General features: G+C 44.6%; 2 protein-coding genes and 1 pseudogene across 5 annotated transcripts in view; 2 read left to right on the top strand and 1 right to left on the bottom strand.

The window, feature by feature from the left end:
• The window catches only part of HERC3 (HECT and RLD domain containing E3 ubiquitin protein ligase 3), a 48,634-nt gene extending 45,929 nt beyond the window's left edge, over window positions 1-2,705 (top strand). Inside the window, exon 25 of the mRNA XM_077782972.1 lies at window positions 452-2,705. Coding sequence (XP_077639098.1) covers window positions 452-453 — 2 coding nt within the window. The 3' untranslated portion in view covers window positions 454-2,705. The remainder of the gene's footprint in view (window positions 1-451) is intronic.
• Window positions 2,706-3,125: 420 nt separating this feature from the next.
• Window positions 3,126-5,957, top strand: LOC110480915 (pre-mRNA-processing factor 6 pseudogene; annotated as a pseudogene).
• A 1,367-nt stretch (window positions 5,958-7,324) lies between these two features.
• The window catches only part of FAM13A (family with sequence similarity 13 member A), a 140,178-nt gene continuing 130,241 nt past the window's right edge, over window positions 7,325-17,261 (bottom strand). For 2 of the 4 annotated variants that reach the window (XM_077782973.1, XM_077782975.1), the window contains 4 exons: window positions 16,122-16,205; window positions 12,006-12,202; window positions 11,224-11,325; window positions 7,325-10,359 (listed from right to left, as the gene is read on the bottom strand). In XM_077782973.1, the coding sequence (XP_077639099.1) occupies window positions 10,233-10,359; window positions 11,224-11,325; window positions 12,006-12,202; window positions 16,122-16,205 (510 nt within the window). In that variant the 3' untranslated portion in view covers window positions 7,325-10,232. The remainder of the gene's footprint in view (window positions 10,360-11,223; window positions 11,326-12,005; window positions 12,203-16,121; window positions 16,206-17,261) is intronic. The other 2 variants (XM_077782974.1, XM_077782976.1) reach the window with 1 other exon arrangement.

Raw genomic sequence — 17,261 nt, 5'->3', positions numbered from 1 at the left:
AGGGCTGTTAAGGACTTTATGAGCCACTTTATTGAGCTGAGCCATTTTTGGCAGCATCCCACACAGAACAGAAGCTGTCACCAAACACCTATGGTCAAATAGTTGTATTTTCTTGTTTTATACAAAATACAAACTACACATAATGTTTTTCAATCCATTTATACTGAAAAGGACACTATTAATTTAGTTTGAAGTTGCTTTTACATAAATCACGTAAACAGAGACCCTAGAGTCACTGAGGTGTCATTAGCTGGGGAATGTATTCCCAAGTTGCTTTTGTACACCAAATGCAGTCTGCATAAAAGGGATTATTAACTTTTTTTTTTTTTTTTCAGTTAGGCACCCACATCCACCCTGGTACTGGCTTATATATTCAGCCAATATTTGCTATACACCAAGTTTTTCACAAAATTATGCATTGTTTGATGTATGTACATATCCATTATTCTAGGAGCTGGTTTCCTGCATGAAGGTGTCCAAAGGGAAGCACAAGGATCATACACTTGCTGACCAAGGTCCAGTAAGTGTTCAACTCTCCATGCTGTGAGTGACCATGCAAGTTGGTGAAACTTGACTGTTCTCTCCAAGAGCTGGAGATGTCAATCCACTCCAGCCTCCAAGGGCAAGAGCTTTTTCCATTAATCTTCTAAATGTAGGGCACCAAGACATGCAGTGGGTGTGTGAGGTGGCCTGTCCAGTTTGGACTCTCAGAACCAATTCCTGGTTCTTCCCCCCAAGGAAAGGGCCTCTGACATCACTGTGCAGTGCTGTGGCCGTCAAAAGCACCAAAACTTTAGTGAATGCCTGAGGGAGAAACAGGAGGAGACCAGGAAATCCTGCTCGGCCATCAGCACATTTAATTATGGTGCACCAGGTCCACTCTGCCCCATTTAGTCCCCTTTTACCACTTATGGGTTACTTTGTACTTCTCCAGGTACTGGAATCCATGCAGACATTTTTTTTTTTACTCAACCTGTAACAATTTTGGTCTGGTTGCCCTGCTCTCACCTCAGCAGCAGCAGTCAATCACTGACTTGGAAACAGCTCCAAAGACAGTTCCTCAAGTGGGAGGATGGCTGGCAGCACTTGCCCTCCAAAACTTGCACACACCAATAATAACACCCAATGGATAGCAGAATGATTTAAAGAAAAATGCTTTAATTTCACTGCCATTAACAGAAACATCCATTATTCAACTGTTTACTCAGGAGTAAACAGAGTAAAACCAAATGGAATGGCAGGTTTTCCCTCTGTCTTTCACTCCTGCAATCTTATTTTGTGTGCAACCTGTTCATGGCCAGTATTTACATTTTAATGATTTATTATACCGCAATGTGGTAACACAGACACATGTCTGAGGCAGCCCCTGCAGTTGGAGCCTGACAGACCCTACTGCCATCCTACAGCAGACAGCTTTGTTCTAGTGACATGGAAAGAAGTTGTCTTAACACTGAACAACTTATTTATATCACATAAAGTACCATTTTGTACAGTACTTCATGCCTTTTAAAAAGCACAGTCTTGTATTTAATGTTCTCCAGTTAATAGTCGTTGATGTTGGCACAAATCATCCAACAAAATGCACAGCTCTTGCTTAGATTGACTTGGTGTGGTGGGGCAAACATAATTTCTGGCTATTTTTGGTCAGTGGGAAGTTAAATCATCTGTGTGAGATAAAGACAATGTCAGGAGTCCTCCTCCTGTGCAGGTTTGGGAGAGGGGAGTCATAGCATCTGCAAACCCAGGACAAAGTTCAGCATTGGCACATGTCTTTAACCGGACTGGAATTCTAAAATTCACTTCTTTCTGATAATCTTTTCTAGCAGTTCCCTTCACAAGGAGGTAGCTAAAGTTTTGCTTCGTTTTTGCCACAGGAAAGGGCTTGAACAGTTCAAAAAGAGATGTCTAGGTGTGTTTGGTGGTTTTTTCTTTTCTTTTAATGTACAATCTTCATTAATAGGCTTTGTTACTTTTAGTTTTCAAAGTTCAAAAATACAAACTCTCTAAAGTGCTTAACTGTACTTACATTTCATAGAAACTATCTGAAATTCTAGCAATATACTGTATAAACAGCAGTAATTAAGCATCAGAAAATGCTATAATCTCATCAGTTTAAAATTAAACTGGACTGTTCCCTACATATCATTTATCAAGATTTGTCAGGGCAAAAGCCCAGCTGTTGAGGGTGTCTTAGGCTGCAATTCAAGACATAACCAAAAGTATCTATTCTATTACCAACTGTTAAAACCAGGTGAGGCAGTGTTCTTTTATCTTTTCCAAGTCCCATCCCTCACGACTCTAAGGGGATGTCTTCTCTTAATGGGCCATTGAGTCTTAATCAGCATGACTGATAAAATCACATCATCCCATTGTGAGATGCTTTGCCCAGTGGGAGAAGCCAAGCATTCTTACCTGAATATAATCTTGAGACTTGGAGCACTACAAACAGCCTTTTCCACTGGGTTCCCAGAGGAATACCAGGCCCATTTACACCACCACTGGACCTTCAGAGGAAAACTATACCCTTCTACAGGATCACTGCTTCAACAGAACCACATCTGTCACTCCAGGAGGACTGCAGCCACCATTTAATAGGACTGCTACCAACACCCTGACCAACAAGGTGTCAGGTTGTATTCTGACTCTGTCAGTGTTTTTGTGCTACTGCATTTTATTTGAATTTTCCTAGTAAATTGTAGTTCTGACTTGGGGTCTCCCACTGGTTTGCTTTCAAACTATCACAGGGGGTTTGGTTTCTTTCCTTTTGTTCCTTTTTACATACAGAATTTTTTTCCCATTAAGTTGCCAGGAAACATTAATGACTGGGTTCTTCAGAAAAACAGGGTGCTTAAGAAAAACAAGAGACTTGGCCAGGCTTAGCGGAGGAGGGCATCTGGTTGCACCTCTATTATCTGGGAGTTTCTCTCTGAGGGGCAGAGATACTGTGAGAATCAGGCAGGTAAGAGATGGGGCTGGGGCAGATCAGCTGGTCTCTGTTCGCTTCGGAGGATAGTCAGTTGCTGCTTGGGGAAGGGAATTAGCTTCCGCTGCTGCTTCTGCCACCACTCTCCTGGCTGTCTCTTACAGCTCTGCTCTGGCTTCTGTCTCACCTTGCCACCACCATCATGAACTCAAAGAAGAAGCCGTTCCTGGGCATGCCCGTGCCCCTGGGCTACCTCCCAGGGCTGGGCCACAGAACCACAGGTTTCACCAGCCACTCTGATATTGGCCCTGCCCGCAATGCCAACGACCTTGTGGATGACCAGTACACCCCGCCGGGCAAGAGAACTGTGGGAAACCAGATGAAGAAGAACCAGACAGCAGATGATGATGGGGATTTTGAATGACACCAACTATGATGAGTTCAATGGCTATGCTGGGAGCCTGTTCTCAAGCGGCCCCTACGGGAAAGATGATGAAGAAGCAGATTCTATTTATGCAGCTTTGGATAAGAGGATGGATGAATGCAGGAAAGAAAGGAGGGAACGATGAGAAAAAGAGGAAATAGAAAAGTAATGTACGGAACAACCCAAAATTCAACAGCAGTTCTCAGACTTGAAATGGAAATTAGCAGAGTTTACTGAGGAGGAGTGGCTGAGTATCCCAAATACTTGAGGATGCCAGGAACAAGTGACAGAGGAATCCTCGTTATGAGAAGCTGACTTCTGTCCCCGACAGCTTCTTTGCAAAGCATTCGCAGTCAGAGAAGAATCACACTACCGTGGACTGATGCCAGACACAATTTGGTGGACTGAATACTCCGTATCCAGGGGGTTTGAATACTCTCTACCCAGGAGGAATGACACCAGTCTTGATGACACCTGGGGCAGGTGGATTGGATATGAGAAAGATTGGCCAAGCCAGGAAGACCTTGATGGATATGAGGCTAAGCCAGGTGTCAGACTCTGTGACTGGCCAGACCATAGTGGACTCAAAAAGATATTTGACAGACTTGAATTCCATGATTCCCACACATGGAGGAGATACCAGTGATATCAGAAAAGCCCGTTTGCTCCTGAAATCTGTCCGAGAGACCAATCCTCATCATCCACCAGCCTGGATAGCATCAGCCCAACTGGAGAAGGTCACTGGCAAACTCCAGGTGGCTTTAAACCTCATCATGAAAGGAACAGAGATACGCCCTAAGAGTGAAACTGTTTGGTTGGAAGTTGCTCAACTTCAGCCAGGAGATACAGCCAGGCTGTGCAGCGCCTGCCACAGTCTGTGTGGATCTGTGTCAGAGCAGCAGAGCTGGAGACAGACATCTATGCCATGAAACATGTCCTTAGGAAAGCCCTTGAGCATGTTCCAAACTCAGTGTGTTTGTGGAAAGCAGCCGTGGAGCTGGAGGAACCTGAGGATGCCAGGATCATGCTGAGCCAGGCTGTGGAGTGCTGTCCAACCAGTGTGAAACTGTGGCTGGCGCTGACAAGGCTGGAGACATATAAGAGCGCTCATAAAGTCCTCAACAAAGCCTGGGAGAATATCCCCACGGATCGTCACATCTGGATTACTGCTGCCAAACTGGAGGAAGCCAGTAGTAATACCCAGATGGTGGAGAAAAATCATTGACAGAGCCATCACATCTCTTAGGGCTAATGGTGTGGAAATCAGCAGAGACCAGTGGGTACAGGATGCTGAGGAATGTGATAAAGCTGGAAGTGTGGCCACATGCAGGAAATCATGGGAGCTGTTACTGAGATTGGGATCGAGGGAGAAGATCAGAAACACACATGGATGGAAGATGCAGACAGTTGTGTTGCTCATAATGCCCTGGAGTATGCCCAAGCCATTTATGCCTATGCCTTGCAAGTCTTCCCGAGCAAGAAGGGTGTGTGGCTGCAAGCAGCCTACTTTGAAAAGAACCATGGAACCAGAGAATCTTTGGAGGCTATTTTGTAGAGAGTTGTTGTTCACTGTCCCAAAGCAGAGGTGCTATGGCTCATGTGAGCCAAATCCAAGTGGCTGGCGGGAGATGTGCCAGCAGCCAGAAGCATCTTGGCCCTGGCTTTCCAGGCCAACCCCAACAGTGAGGAGATCTGGCTGGCTGCTGTGAAGCTCAAGTCGGAGAACAGTGAGTATGAAAGAGTGAGAAGGCTGCTGGCAAAAGCTCGCAGTAGTGCTCCCACAGCAAGGGTCTTCATGAAGTCTGTGAAGTTGGAATGGGTGCTTGGGAACACTGCTGCAGCCCAGGACCTCTGTGAGGAAGCCCTGAAGCACTATGAGAGATTCCCCAGTGGATGATGAAAGGACAAATTGAAGAACAAAAAGAGCTGGTAGAGAAAGCATGGGAGGCTTGTAATCGTTGAAGTGCCCCCATTCCATACCCCTGTGGCCTTTGCTGTCCAGGCTGGAGGAGAAATTTGGGCAGCTGACTAGAGCAAGAGCTGTCTTGGAAAAGTCTTGCCTGAAGAAGCCAAAGAATCCAGACCTCTGGTTGGATTCTGTACATTTGGAGTACCGAGCTGGGCTGAAGAACATTGCTAACAGTCTGATGGCCAAGGCACTGCAAGAGTGCTCCAGTTCAGGAATCCTGTGGTCAGAAGCAATTTTCCTTGAAGCTGCAACGAAAGATCAGGAGTGTGGATGCTCTCAGGAAGTGTGAACATGACCCATGTGTCCTGCTGGCTGTGGCCAAGCTGTTCTGGAGCGAGCACAAAATAACCAAGGCCAGAGAGTGGTTCCACCACACAGTGAAGATACTCTGACCTGGGGGATGCCTGGGCCTTCTTTTAGAAATTTGAGCTCCAATATGCACGAAGGAACAACAAGAGGTAGGGAAACGCTGTGAGAATGCTGAACCTCACCACAGAGAGCCCTGTGATGTCTGAAAGGACATGGAGAACTGGCAGAAAAAGACCGGAGAGATTCTTGTGCTTGTGACAGCCAAGCTGAAAAATACATTCTGGAGTGTGCTGGCCTTAGTTGCCTTAGAGGTCTCTCTCTGTAGGACTTAACCTGCCCTTTCAGTGACACAGATTTTGAAGGACAGTGTTGGGGGCTAGGTCTCCTTCCTTTTGTTCCTTTTTACTTACAGAATTTTTTCCCTTAAGTTGCTAGGAAACATTAACAACTGGGTACTTAAGAAAAACTAAAGAGGTGACCAAGCTCAGGGGAAGAGGGCATTTGGTTACATTTCTCTTATCTGGGAGTTTCTCTCCGAGTGGAGAATTTGGCAGGTAAAGGACAGAGCTCGGGCAGCTCTCACTCTCTTTTGGCTTTGGAGGAGGATGGTCAGAGCTGCTCCTTGGGGAAGGGAATTTGTTGCTGTTGCTGGAGCCCAACCCAGACTGCTTCTTCTGCTGTGGAGTAAGCCTCTGCTTGTGAGAGCAGCCACTGAACTGGGACCTTATTAACACCTCACTAAAAAGAGGGACCTATCTTCATCTGCTTGGGTGCCTGGGATCCTGAGCTCAACCCTTTCTGTCCTGCTGGGAGCCAGGCTCCTCTGGGCCACCCTCACTGCCTCTTTGGCACTGCTCCGAGCTTTCACTGCACCGTAGCCCTACACCCCCTGCCTGCTGAGACATCCTGTGGTTCCAGCCACAGCTCTGGAATAACTTCTGATACATCTCCTCTACCACTCTGGGATTTTTGCTCATTCCTGCTTGCTGCTTCTGATAGTCCTGCTGGGGCACTGGGATCAGCTGCCCTGGGGGTTTCTGAAGGCTTCCCTTCAAAGCACTTTCTGATCCAATCTGTCAGAGGAGATCCCCTCTGAAAAGCCAAGCCCTAGGTCAGCACACAAGTCCTCTGGACTGTTTGGAAATACAAAATTCAGTCTTTGCTGGTTGTATATGGAACAGGGAATTCTGCAATCAATAAAAACCAAACCAAGCCATGAGTCCCCATCCCAAGTGCTTTCACTAACACATCTTACCCAATATCCTGGGGTGACTTTATGATGCTTGTATCCCCAACCATCTGTTCTGTTTATGCTGGGTATTAAGTTTTGCACCTTTAAGGCTGGTTCCAAGATTGAAGAGGGTGGCAGAAGCATGCGGTTTGTTATCTGAAACTGCACGAGCTCCCCACATCCTGCTCCTGGATTCTGTTGTCTGCAGAATGGACAGGGGGACAGAGCTCTCTTTTGCTTTTAGTTAGTTTTTAGCTAGCTGAGGCAGAGAAGTTCCCTGGATCGTGGCTTTTCATTTTCTTGGAACTGTTCAAAACTGCTTTGGACCAAAATCTCAGAAGAACACTGGGAGTTCACACCTGTGGCCCACGAGGGCTGGGACACTGCATTCCAGTGCCAGAGGGACCGAGAGACACCTAGTGAGCTGAGCTACACCCCACAAAAAGAATTTTCTGAATCTGCCATCACTTCAGAATAAAAAGAGGTTTTATTGTTTGGTGTTGTTCATTTTTTATGTTTGTCAGTGCTTTGCTTGTTAAATAAACTTTTTTTCCACTTTTCTTCAAGGACATCTTTTCCCAAACCTGTTGAGGCAATTTGCCTTAAACTAGGACACCCACCCTGATTAGCAAAGTGCACGTGCAGCCCATGACCACCTTTGGAAGAGTTCAAGGGATCCCAAAGAGACCAAAATAGAAGCAATTTTGGCACGAACACACACAGCATACCTAGCAAGTGAAAGGGGATAAAGTAGCCTTATATAAGTACCACAAACTAAATACAAGTATTTGTGAACCCACTTGCCCTTAATAAGGGAGGGGGAGAAGTTGTTCTGGGAGTCCTTTTCACTCCGCTGGTGTGACATGCATGAGGCCTGGCTACAACAAACACTGGAGTTCATCTTGGTTATTTGGCTTCTGTACATTGGAAAGATCCCCTGGGGAGCTGAAGAAAGCATTACAGAAGTGCTCTCCCTTGGGACTCAGGGTGGAGTGTGGCTGAGGGCAGACCAAGGGTGCACATAAGTCTTTGGAGTGGGAGAGTGAGCCCAGGTGTCCCAGAATGGCAGAACTGTGAGCCCTGAACTTGGGGCCTTTCCCTACTTCAGGCAGCACCTGTTTGACATGAGCACCTTGTTGGGGTTAGGTTCATTTTCTTTTGTTCCTTCTTACCTATAGAATTTTTCCCATAAGTTGCTAAGAAACATTAACTACTAGGTACTTACGGGTACTTCAGGAAAAACAAAGAAGTGGTCAAGCTCAGGTATCTGGTAGCACTTTTCTCATCTAGGGGGGATTTCTCTCCAAGGAGCAGAGATACCATGAGAATTGGGCAAGTAAAGGGGTGAGGGCAGTGGCTAGTCTCACTCTCTCCCTCTCAGCATCAGAGGACAGTCAAGCTGTTTCTTACTGCGGGGAGGATTCTGTCCTGTACTGCTTCTTCCTTTCTGGGGTGAGCCTTCTCCTTGTGACAGCAGCCACTGGACTGAGACTTTATTGACACTTCCCTCACTAAAAGAGGGACCTGTCCCCATCTGCTTGGGTGCCCGAGATCCTGAGCTTGCCCCTCTCTGTCCTGCTGGGAGCCAGGCTCCTCTGGGCCACCCTTGCTGCCTCTTTGGCACTGCTCCGAGCTTTCACTGCACTGTAGCCCCTCAGCTCCTGCCTGCTGAGACATCCCGCGGTGGCAGCCACAGCTCCGGAAAAGCTTCTGATACATCTCCTCTACCACCACAATGAGATTGTTTTACTCATTGTTTTCTGAGAGTCCTGTGGGAGCACCGGGATCGGCTGCCCCTGGGGTTTGTGGAGCAAAGCCTCCCTTCCCATCTGTCACTGCCTGCTCCCTGAGCACTGCAGCGCCCCCCACAGGTGCAGGGGCATCACCACACCCGCCCCACCCAGCCAGGAGCCAGCAGCGCCCCTGCTGGCTGGAACTGCAGCAGAGGGGGCAGGACTGGGTTGCTGTTCTGAGTGGGGTTAGAGCTGTGCTGCTGTTGTTTGTTTGCTTTGGTATACACCCTGGTAAAGAACTGTCATTCCTGTCCTCATATCTTTGCCTGAGAGCCCCTTAATTTCAAAAATTATAACAATTTGGAGGGAGGAGGTTTACATTTTACATTCCAAGGGAGGTTTCTGCCTTTCTTGGTAGATACCTGTCTTTCAAACCCAAGACACACCTGCATCAGGTGTACCAGGACTTTCTTTTCTGAAAGTCATAAACAAATTTGAAAACAGTAAATTGTCAAAGCTTGCACTTGAAACAGGTGCACTTTGCACAGGCAGAGTACATCCCAGTTCTCTGTGGTATCCTCTGTACTGCCATACCTCCTATACTGGGAAGAAAAACCTATCCTTTGTGCCACCATCAGTGCTGCTGCTGCAGCCTACACAAGCATGACGTGCACAAAAGAGAATTTAGGTGAGTTTGTGGGACACCTCTGTGGGCTGTTCAGCTTGGGCTCACGTGTCTGTATGACAAACATTCCTACTAATGGGGTGGGTCTTCCAGGTATCTACCACATATTTGACACCAGATATTTAACCAACCACCAAAATCCCAAGGGACTCTGACTTCAAGCTTTTGAAACCTCTTCTCTTCTCTGTTGCCCATATGTGGTCAGAAGGTCTCAGTATCACCCTCCAAGCAGAACAAGCTGGTAAGAACCTAGCTGCATGGCTCATTTTCTTTACTATCCCAAAACTGAGGTGCTTTCTACTTGGGTTGAATTGTCATCAAAAAGGTGGGAAGAAAACCCAACTCAAGCCTGGGCAGAACTGCAACTCACACCAACTCTGGGTAATGAGCAGATTATTACAGCATTTCTCTACAGCAACAGAAGATGCTGGACTCCAAACTGGTCAAAAATCTGAGCAAATCTTTACTGTAGCTACAAGAGAACAGTCTTGGTGCTGCCTGACGTGTGCCTTAACATGAGATTGGTCAGGGCACTTGTCTGTTCAGCTGAAGTAGAAGCTATTTGATGATTTCAGTACTATTAATCCTATTCTGCTTCTTGCTATAATATCCTGGGAAAAAAGAACAGCATGGCTGGCTTTGATATTCTAAATATTACAGGATCTGCAAGCAAATCAATACAGAAGGATCGCTTCAGTGCAGTAACTAAGCGCAGTGTTGTGCCTCCTACACTGGTAAACTCCATTTTGGGCATCAGGCCCGGAGAAACCATGGGCAACAGCAAATGTAGAGAGTTAGAGAAATCCACCTTTCCTCCCTCTCCCACTTCTGGGAATGACCCTTCAGTTCCCAGGGAGCTCCTCAGCTCTCCCAGTCAGGCTCCCACTGCATTCACTTCATGCATTTGTCCGTTTGGTGCTCTCTCCTCTTTGTTTATTGGCAAAAACAATCTCCTCCTTTACATGATCTTGGAGCTAATATCTCTCTTACTGATCAGAACTTCCAGCAGCCTCAGCTTGGCCTTAACCTGCTTGTATTCATTGTACTCTTCAGCCATGGGAGTGCGGTCTTCTTTCTGCACATTCCTAGTGGGAGTGAAAGCAGACCATGAAGATTTCTGTAACAGGAAGCCTCCCTCTGTCCACCAACAAGACCTACAAAGCAGCTCCTCTCCCCCACTCCTGATCAGGGAACAAGACCAAAACATGTATCCTTTAGAGAAAAAAATAAACAAACAAAAAAGAGGCAAACAAGCTTCTCCAGCAAAGTGTGGGATGGTTGTATGCTGAGACTGAGCACAACCCCACAGTTCTAGATGCAAAATCCTACTTGAAACATGCCCTGCTTCTCTGAAGTCACCATCTCTGCAAAACAGCTGGAAAACACTTCAGGAGCCTTCTGAGTGTCAGCCTGTGAGCCTGGAAAAACAAAATACAGCCTCCCCTGTTTTGGCATCACAGCACTTACGCCAACAGGTGCACTCATGTAAACAAAGATGGCATTTGATCAGATTTGTCTTGGCTTACAGAAAAATTTTAAGTGTCCAGTGATTTTACAAAAGCCCCTAAGGATGATGGCTGGTGGCAAGAAAGAGACAAGGTAATTTAAGTCTATAAATATATGAAAACATTCTATCAGCTTGATAAGGAGGGACATTTTCTTAAAACAATAAAACCAGTTACACTAAAGCAGAAATACTTGAAAAAACTAGTGTCTGAATAGCTCACAGATAAGCAAGAATAGGACAGAAATCACTAGGGAAAAAAGGAGTTATTTTAACATTGAATAACTCTTCCACCATTCTGAATGTGGGTAAAGCAATGATAATGATTGTGAAGAAGAAATACATAATATTGAATTCAGGTAACTTTCCAAATTTGGAGAGCTCTGTAGATGAAAAACAGATTAAAAGTAGCTGAAAAACAGAGAGGCAGCTGAAAAATTGTTACCTTCCATTTTGTTGGAAAAAGTTATCTTCAAAGTCTCTCAATTTTTTTCTGATTCGCTTTTTCTCTTCCCTGACTTCTTGGAGCTGCTCTAACAGTTCAGGGCTGTTGGGTTTAAAGATAAATGAGATTATCCATATGTATGCAGTAAAACCAGGAAACATACAGTAGACCTACAGATGTTTAGTTGTATGCATGCCAAACAACAGAGCTGCTCCTGCAAGCAGCTCTGGTAGCCTCACATTACTTAAAACAAAAAGTTCTCTGAATTTAGTTTAGCAAAATGATCAGAGTCTTAAGCTGCAGCTTCTAAGGAGGTCAAGTGTGCACTTCACAATTCACCACTAACTTCTGTGAAACTTATCTCCTGCAGATGGGTCTGTGTTTGGTGACTTTTATAGGAACAAATTCAATGGTCACAACTTAGAGCTACCACCCACATGTGTTTGCACCAGACTTGAAACTAGCAAAGCTAGAAGCTAAGTTCCACTTGACCTTTCAAAACATGAAAAACCTTCTGGAGTGCAGGGTTTTCATGATAAAGGCTTGCCTCTGGTGGAGTTACTATTTAGAGATGGAATCCAAAGGTGCATAAGCTATGTATCAGTATCAGGACAAGGTAGTTTCTTTCCAAAACATTTCTATGAGGGTGTATTGCATTTAAAAATGAAACATGAAAACTTATGGCTCAGATCATAAATAGAAAAAAACCTTAGACAGTTTTCTGACAAAATACTATCTTAGCAAGAAATAACTTTTTGCAGTTGCCTGTGAATTCAACGTACATGGATGCTTCGTGGAGATTTGAAATCCCCATATCCTGACTGCTCCTAGTTGGCATCTTATCATCCACTGGGGAAACAAAGCCATCAGCATCATCTTCTAGTTGATCCAAGAAGCTGCGCACACTGAAATCTGTTTTTATGGTAATTGTGAGATCCGGCTTCACATTGCTGTCCTCCTCAGACCCCTCCTCTTCTTCCTACACACAGGGACAGAGCACCCCCACAACAAGACAGTTATTGCTTCCCTTCTCAGAACAGGCTCCTCCTCTCACCACATGCACTCGGGAACAAGAAGTGGAAAAGCAGAGCAAAAACTTCCATTGCCAAGCAATACACAGGACACCAGAAGACCATCAGTAAGACACCCTAGAACCAAAGCATGACAGAGAAATTGCCACCACAAACTAGGTTGGTTAAGGAGACCCAGAGTGACACAACTGAGAGAAAAAAAATACTTGGGGTTCAGAGCAACCTGTTTCTTCGTTTAGCTTATGTATTCTGACATAAATGAACCCATTTACACTTGTTACACATATTATTCAAAGCACACCAGCCATCCCCTGCATTTCTCTGCAAACATTTCCCAGCATAGACACTGCCAGGTTAAAATGTGGAATTTTCTCTCAAAAGATACAGCTCAACAGCACTCCCTAATAGCTGAATTCAAGACCTCAAATGCTCATACAGTGAGCTCAGATGAGTTTCACAATTATGCAAATGTGGGATATGATTGAGTGTAAAAGGACTGCTGCTGCTAACATGTTCAAACATTAGCTCTGACTTTGCTGGAATACACTGAAAATTGGTCTAGAAACTCATCACAGTGCAATTTCCTATTTCCTCGATGCACACTGATGAATTGGTTGTGTTCAAATTTTTTTACAAAATTTATAGGCATGAGATATGAAAGTCCCTGCTGCAGTTGGTATTCACCAATTCACTGTGTTCTCAAAAGTAGGGCTTGTCCTGAGACACTGTCCAGAAATAATTTTAATTATCAGGAAACGAGGCTCAGTCTCTTATGTACGGAGACCTTTCTAGAAGGCAGTTTTCAACCTTAATATAAGGAATGAGGCTTCTTAGAGAAAGCAGGAAATGCCAGCATGGACAGTAAATATGTATGTATGTGTGTGAAAATGTATTTATTTTACAGCCATGTAACTCTAGCCAGGAAGGATCTAAGCACATGAATATCTTCAAAAGCTTTTTGGGGCTAATATTACTGAAGTCTTTAAGACAAAAATATATTGTAGCACCAGGATCAAAAGTAGACATTTTTAAATTTTTAAATTTTGTTTTTTCCTTGTGAATAGTTCAAGTATTCCTAAGAGACTGGTCCCACATTTCAAGCAAAAGGTAACACCAAGACCTTAGTCCCGTTAAACCCTCAGTGATTTATAAATGCATACGTTTAAATTAAATTATAGCTTGCACAGAGTTTTCTTTTTACTTTAAAGCTCTAGATCGCAATGATACATCTCAAAGCCACAGGCTGAAAATTACAACCAAGACTGAGGGTGGAGGGTGAAGAAAACATTATCTGGGAAGAAGTTTTGAGTAGCAATAATAACAGAAGATATATTATATATATATTTATATATAATATTATATTATTATTTATATTAGAATATATATATATATAAGATACAAAAAAAAGAAGTTTGAATTCTTCTTAGGAAAACCTGCAGGGAACTTGTGGAAGTTGAAGCAATATTTGGCACATGATTAGACAAGACCCATTTCTCCAGACATCAGCTGTACAGTTTAAACAGAAAGCACAAATCAGCAGCCATATACTGTTCTTAAACCCTGCCAACAACTCCAGACTGAACTGGGGAGGGGAGACCATCTTTCACCGCCATTACCCTTTCCCTAGGCATGCCACCCTGTCCAGACCGATCCTGCTGTGCCATGGAGGAGGATTTGCTAACTCAGTCTAAGCAGTAAAAGCAGCACACTTTGCTTTAGAGGAATCTCTGGCAACAAAGGAGGAGCTCCCATGCCCTTTTCTGGGAGAGCTCCTGGAAAGAAAGCAAAGGGACAATTTCCATGAGCAGTGTGACAAAGCTGCTCCTGAGGACTGATGCAAGGTGTCTTCCTCCCAGATACCCATGAGCCTGTCTTGCCTTGCTGTAGACACCAGCATGCTGCCCAAGCCAGCAAGCAGCTCAGGAGCCAGCCTCCTGCCACGGGAGGCCACAGGAGGAAAAGAAAGCATAGAAATTTCATCTGGACCTCAGAGCCAGCACACTGCACCTGGTTGTCACAAGATCTCTGAAATAATTTTACTCTTTAATACAAAGGAGCGGATTGAAGGATTCTTAGACAGAACTCCAACAGAAAAGGCCCTCTAAGGCCTTCCCTTTCAAATCTCCCAAGGAACATCACTTGAAACCTGCAGCAACATTTACACCTTGAACCAGAATGATCTTCATACATGAGATTCATTTAGCATGCACCTGCTTAGATTGCTAGGCAATTATGAGGCATCCCAGAGTTACAAATGTCAAATCCCTAGAGTATCCTATCTTCGGTACTCCCACAAAGCAAGAATCCTAATGATTTTTCCAACACAACACTCAAGATATTGTACCAAAATGTTTGCTAAGTCACCTCAAAACACCTTTCAAGTTTTTAGTCAACTCTCCCAAATGCTTCAAAAAAAAAACCTCACCCAGAAACACACAAATACTGACATTGTCAGTGGCCTGTCAAATATTTCCCTGCCCATAGTGGACCTATGCAGGAACTAAGTTTTGGGGCCTTTTGCTAATTTCCTCTCTTTACTTCTGAGTGTAGTTCAGTATGAAGCTGCCAGGTGCAGTTTCATAGAGCCCCATTTAAGTGTTAATAGGCACATCATGTTAGCAAGCTTAAGGCTGTCATCCTGATCTTCTGCCAGAAACCCTCCAGGTCTGTATTCCCTGCAGGACATTGCTGGACTGGTTTGGTGCTGCCCGGCACAGCACCAGCCCGTGGTGGCCATCAGGGATCACCATAATTGACAGCTCTAAGTTCTCACACTGGGTGCAAGCAGAGGTGGAGAAAAAATGACACACTAAAAGAAAAAAGCAGAAGCAAATTCCCAGACCGGTACTGCAGATTTGATCCAGCAGTTATCTAGAAAATACTAAGAAGCTCAGTGATCATTAACCAGCTTTCAAACAGCAGCTTAACATCTTCAATCTGCAATCTGGTATTAAAGAATATGTGCCTCAAATAGTCCATTAATATACAATCCACTGGACTCAATCACCTTAGATCTCTAAGTCTGCAGTACTTACATTTAACCAAGCTCTGGTGGGCAACTGAAATATGACCCAATGTGCTGAAGCACTTCTCTCCCTTGTTACACTGCAAGGGCACAGAAAACAAGCCAGGGCCCAGCTCCACACTGCGTGTCCTGGTCAGCTGTTGGACTTTGCTATGATACTGGGCCTTGCCCTGAGAAATAATCTTCCCCACCCCAAATTATTACTCCACAGCAGCACAAGAAGAAAGACAACAATCCTGCCATCCAAATCTGACCAAGTATCAACCAGCAGAACCAAGCTGTTCTTACTTCCATCCTTATTAATTTAAAAACACCCTGCACAAGGTGGTGAAAAAGAGCCTGGATAAAATAAGTGGAGGGGATCAGGTAAGGATCCTGTAAGTGGCCTGGCTGGCTCCATGTGCGAGGGTTAGTTTTGTGAGAGCTCATTCCTGCCATGGTGCTGTGAGCAAGCCACAGAGCCTGGGAGTGAGAGAAACTACTACAAAACAAGTTAGTTTCTTGTAAAAGAAAGGAGGAAAGCAAGATAAAAAGTAAGATACAGGGCTAACTGTGATTTTGAATTTTTATTTAAAGCAAAATAAAATATGTGCAGATGGAGGGGAAAGAAGAAGGATAGGAAAGAATGCAAAGCCAAGGTAACACTGTAGTCTTATCTACAACAAGGGAAGAATTTGATCAGAATTGGTGAGGCTTAAAGCAGCTACTGATTTTTCAGGAGGACACTGCAAAAAAAAATCAACACTGATGAAAAAAAAAATCAATCAACCATTCTGTTTCATTGGTATAAAGGGGAAAGTTGATGCAAACTGAGCAATTAGTTAGCAGCTGGAGGTCTTCACCTTTATCTCCTTGAAGAAGGAAGCTGTTTCGCCCTCGATAATTGGCTGCAGCAAAGGGCTTCTCCGCTTGCTGGAGGGGGAACCCTGTGACAGGTGTTAACAAGTATGTTACATTGTGAACCCCTTTCTCCTCCACCACCTGCTCTCCTCATTCTCACCCAACACACTCACCCTCAGCTCATCGCTGGACCACCAGAAGAAATATCTTTCTCAAGAAAGAAAAATAGGCCTAGAAAACCCCCTGAACCTTGGGCTGTTTTCTCTCAGGATGTTGCTTAGCAAAAGACACCACTGCCAATCTGTTTTTAAAAAGAAACTTAGATGATTATTAGCTGGGTAGTGACTACAAGGCAAAGGCTGCAAGAAAATAATCCCCAGCCTGAGGCCCATACACACACAGAGCATTTGGCTGGCTCTCCAGAGCTACACTGTAAACTCAGCCAGGCTCTCCAGATTTGCTTTCCGGGAGCCTGATTTTCCAGTGAAGTACCTACTGATGTAGAGATGGATTTTCAAATGTATCCTGTCTCTCTATGAACCTCTCACTGTTCTCACTCAGAAGACTGGGAAAAAAAAATCAGTCTCATCTCTGCTCTGCTAGCCTCTGTGGATTTTCAGTTTTGTGCTCTAACAGGACCTGGGCTCTCTTTGACAGCTTTGCATTAAACTACCCATGCACACCTACTCAGCTTCCTCCTCGACTGCCAGCACTGTCTTCACAGCACACATTTTGGGGACTATTGTGCATATTCCAGGAGGAACAACTTTTTATTTCATTTTAAATGCAGGTCCAGCAACACCTCCCAGCATTTGCAGAAAAAAGCTCCATACCTCTGTGACACTGCAATGGGTAATGATGTGCCTGCCTGTTCACTTCACTGGCTGTCTACAGAAAGTGGGCAGGACATGAGCACGGCTCAGGAAAAGCAAAAAAAGGTTTATACATGACAGAGTAAACAGGAACTTTGATAAAAGAACTCTCTTTCCATAGATAGGCTTGAAGAGTTCTGTGTGGGTTTTTTTGATTAATTAATTTTTAAAAACTGGACAACACAAACTGACCAAAATTAAAGCCAGCGAATTTTCTTCCTAGAGGGGTGTATTGGGCTCCTTGCTGGGCACCTTGAAAGAGAGTCTCTT

Source organism: Lonchura striata, chromosome 4 (genome assembly GCF_046129695.1).
Source record: "Lonchura striata isolate bLonStr1 chromosome 4, bLonStr1.mat, whole genome shotgun sequence".
NCBI classification, from domain to species: domain Eukaryota; kingdom Metazoa; phylum Chordata; class Aves; order Passeriformes; family Estrildidae; genus Lonchura; species Lonchura striata.
The sequence above is the reverse complement of the archived record's forward strand: the minus strand, read 5'-3'. Positions and strand labels throughout refer to the sequence as shown.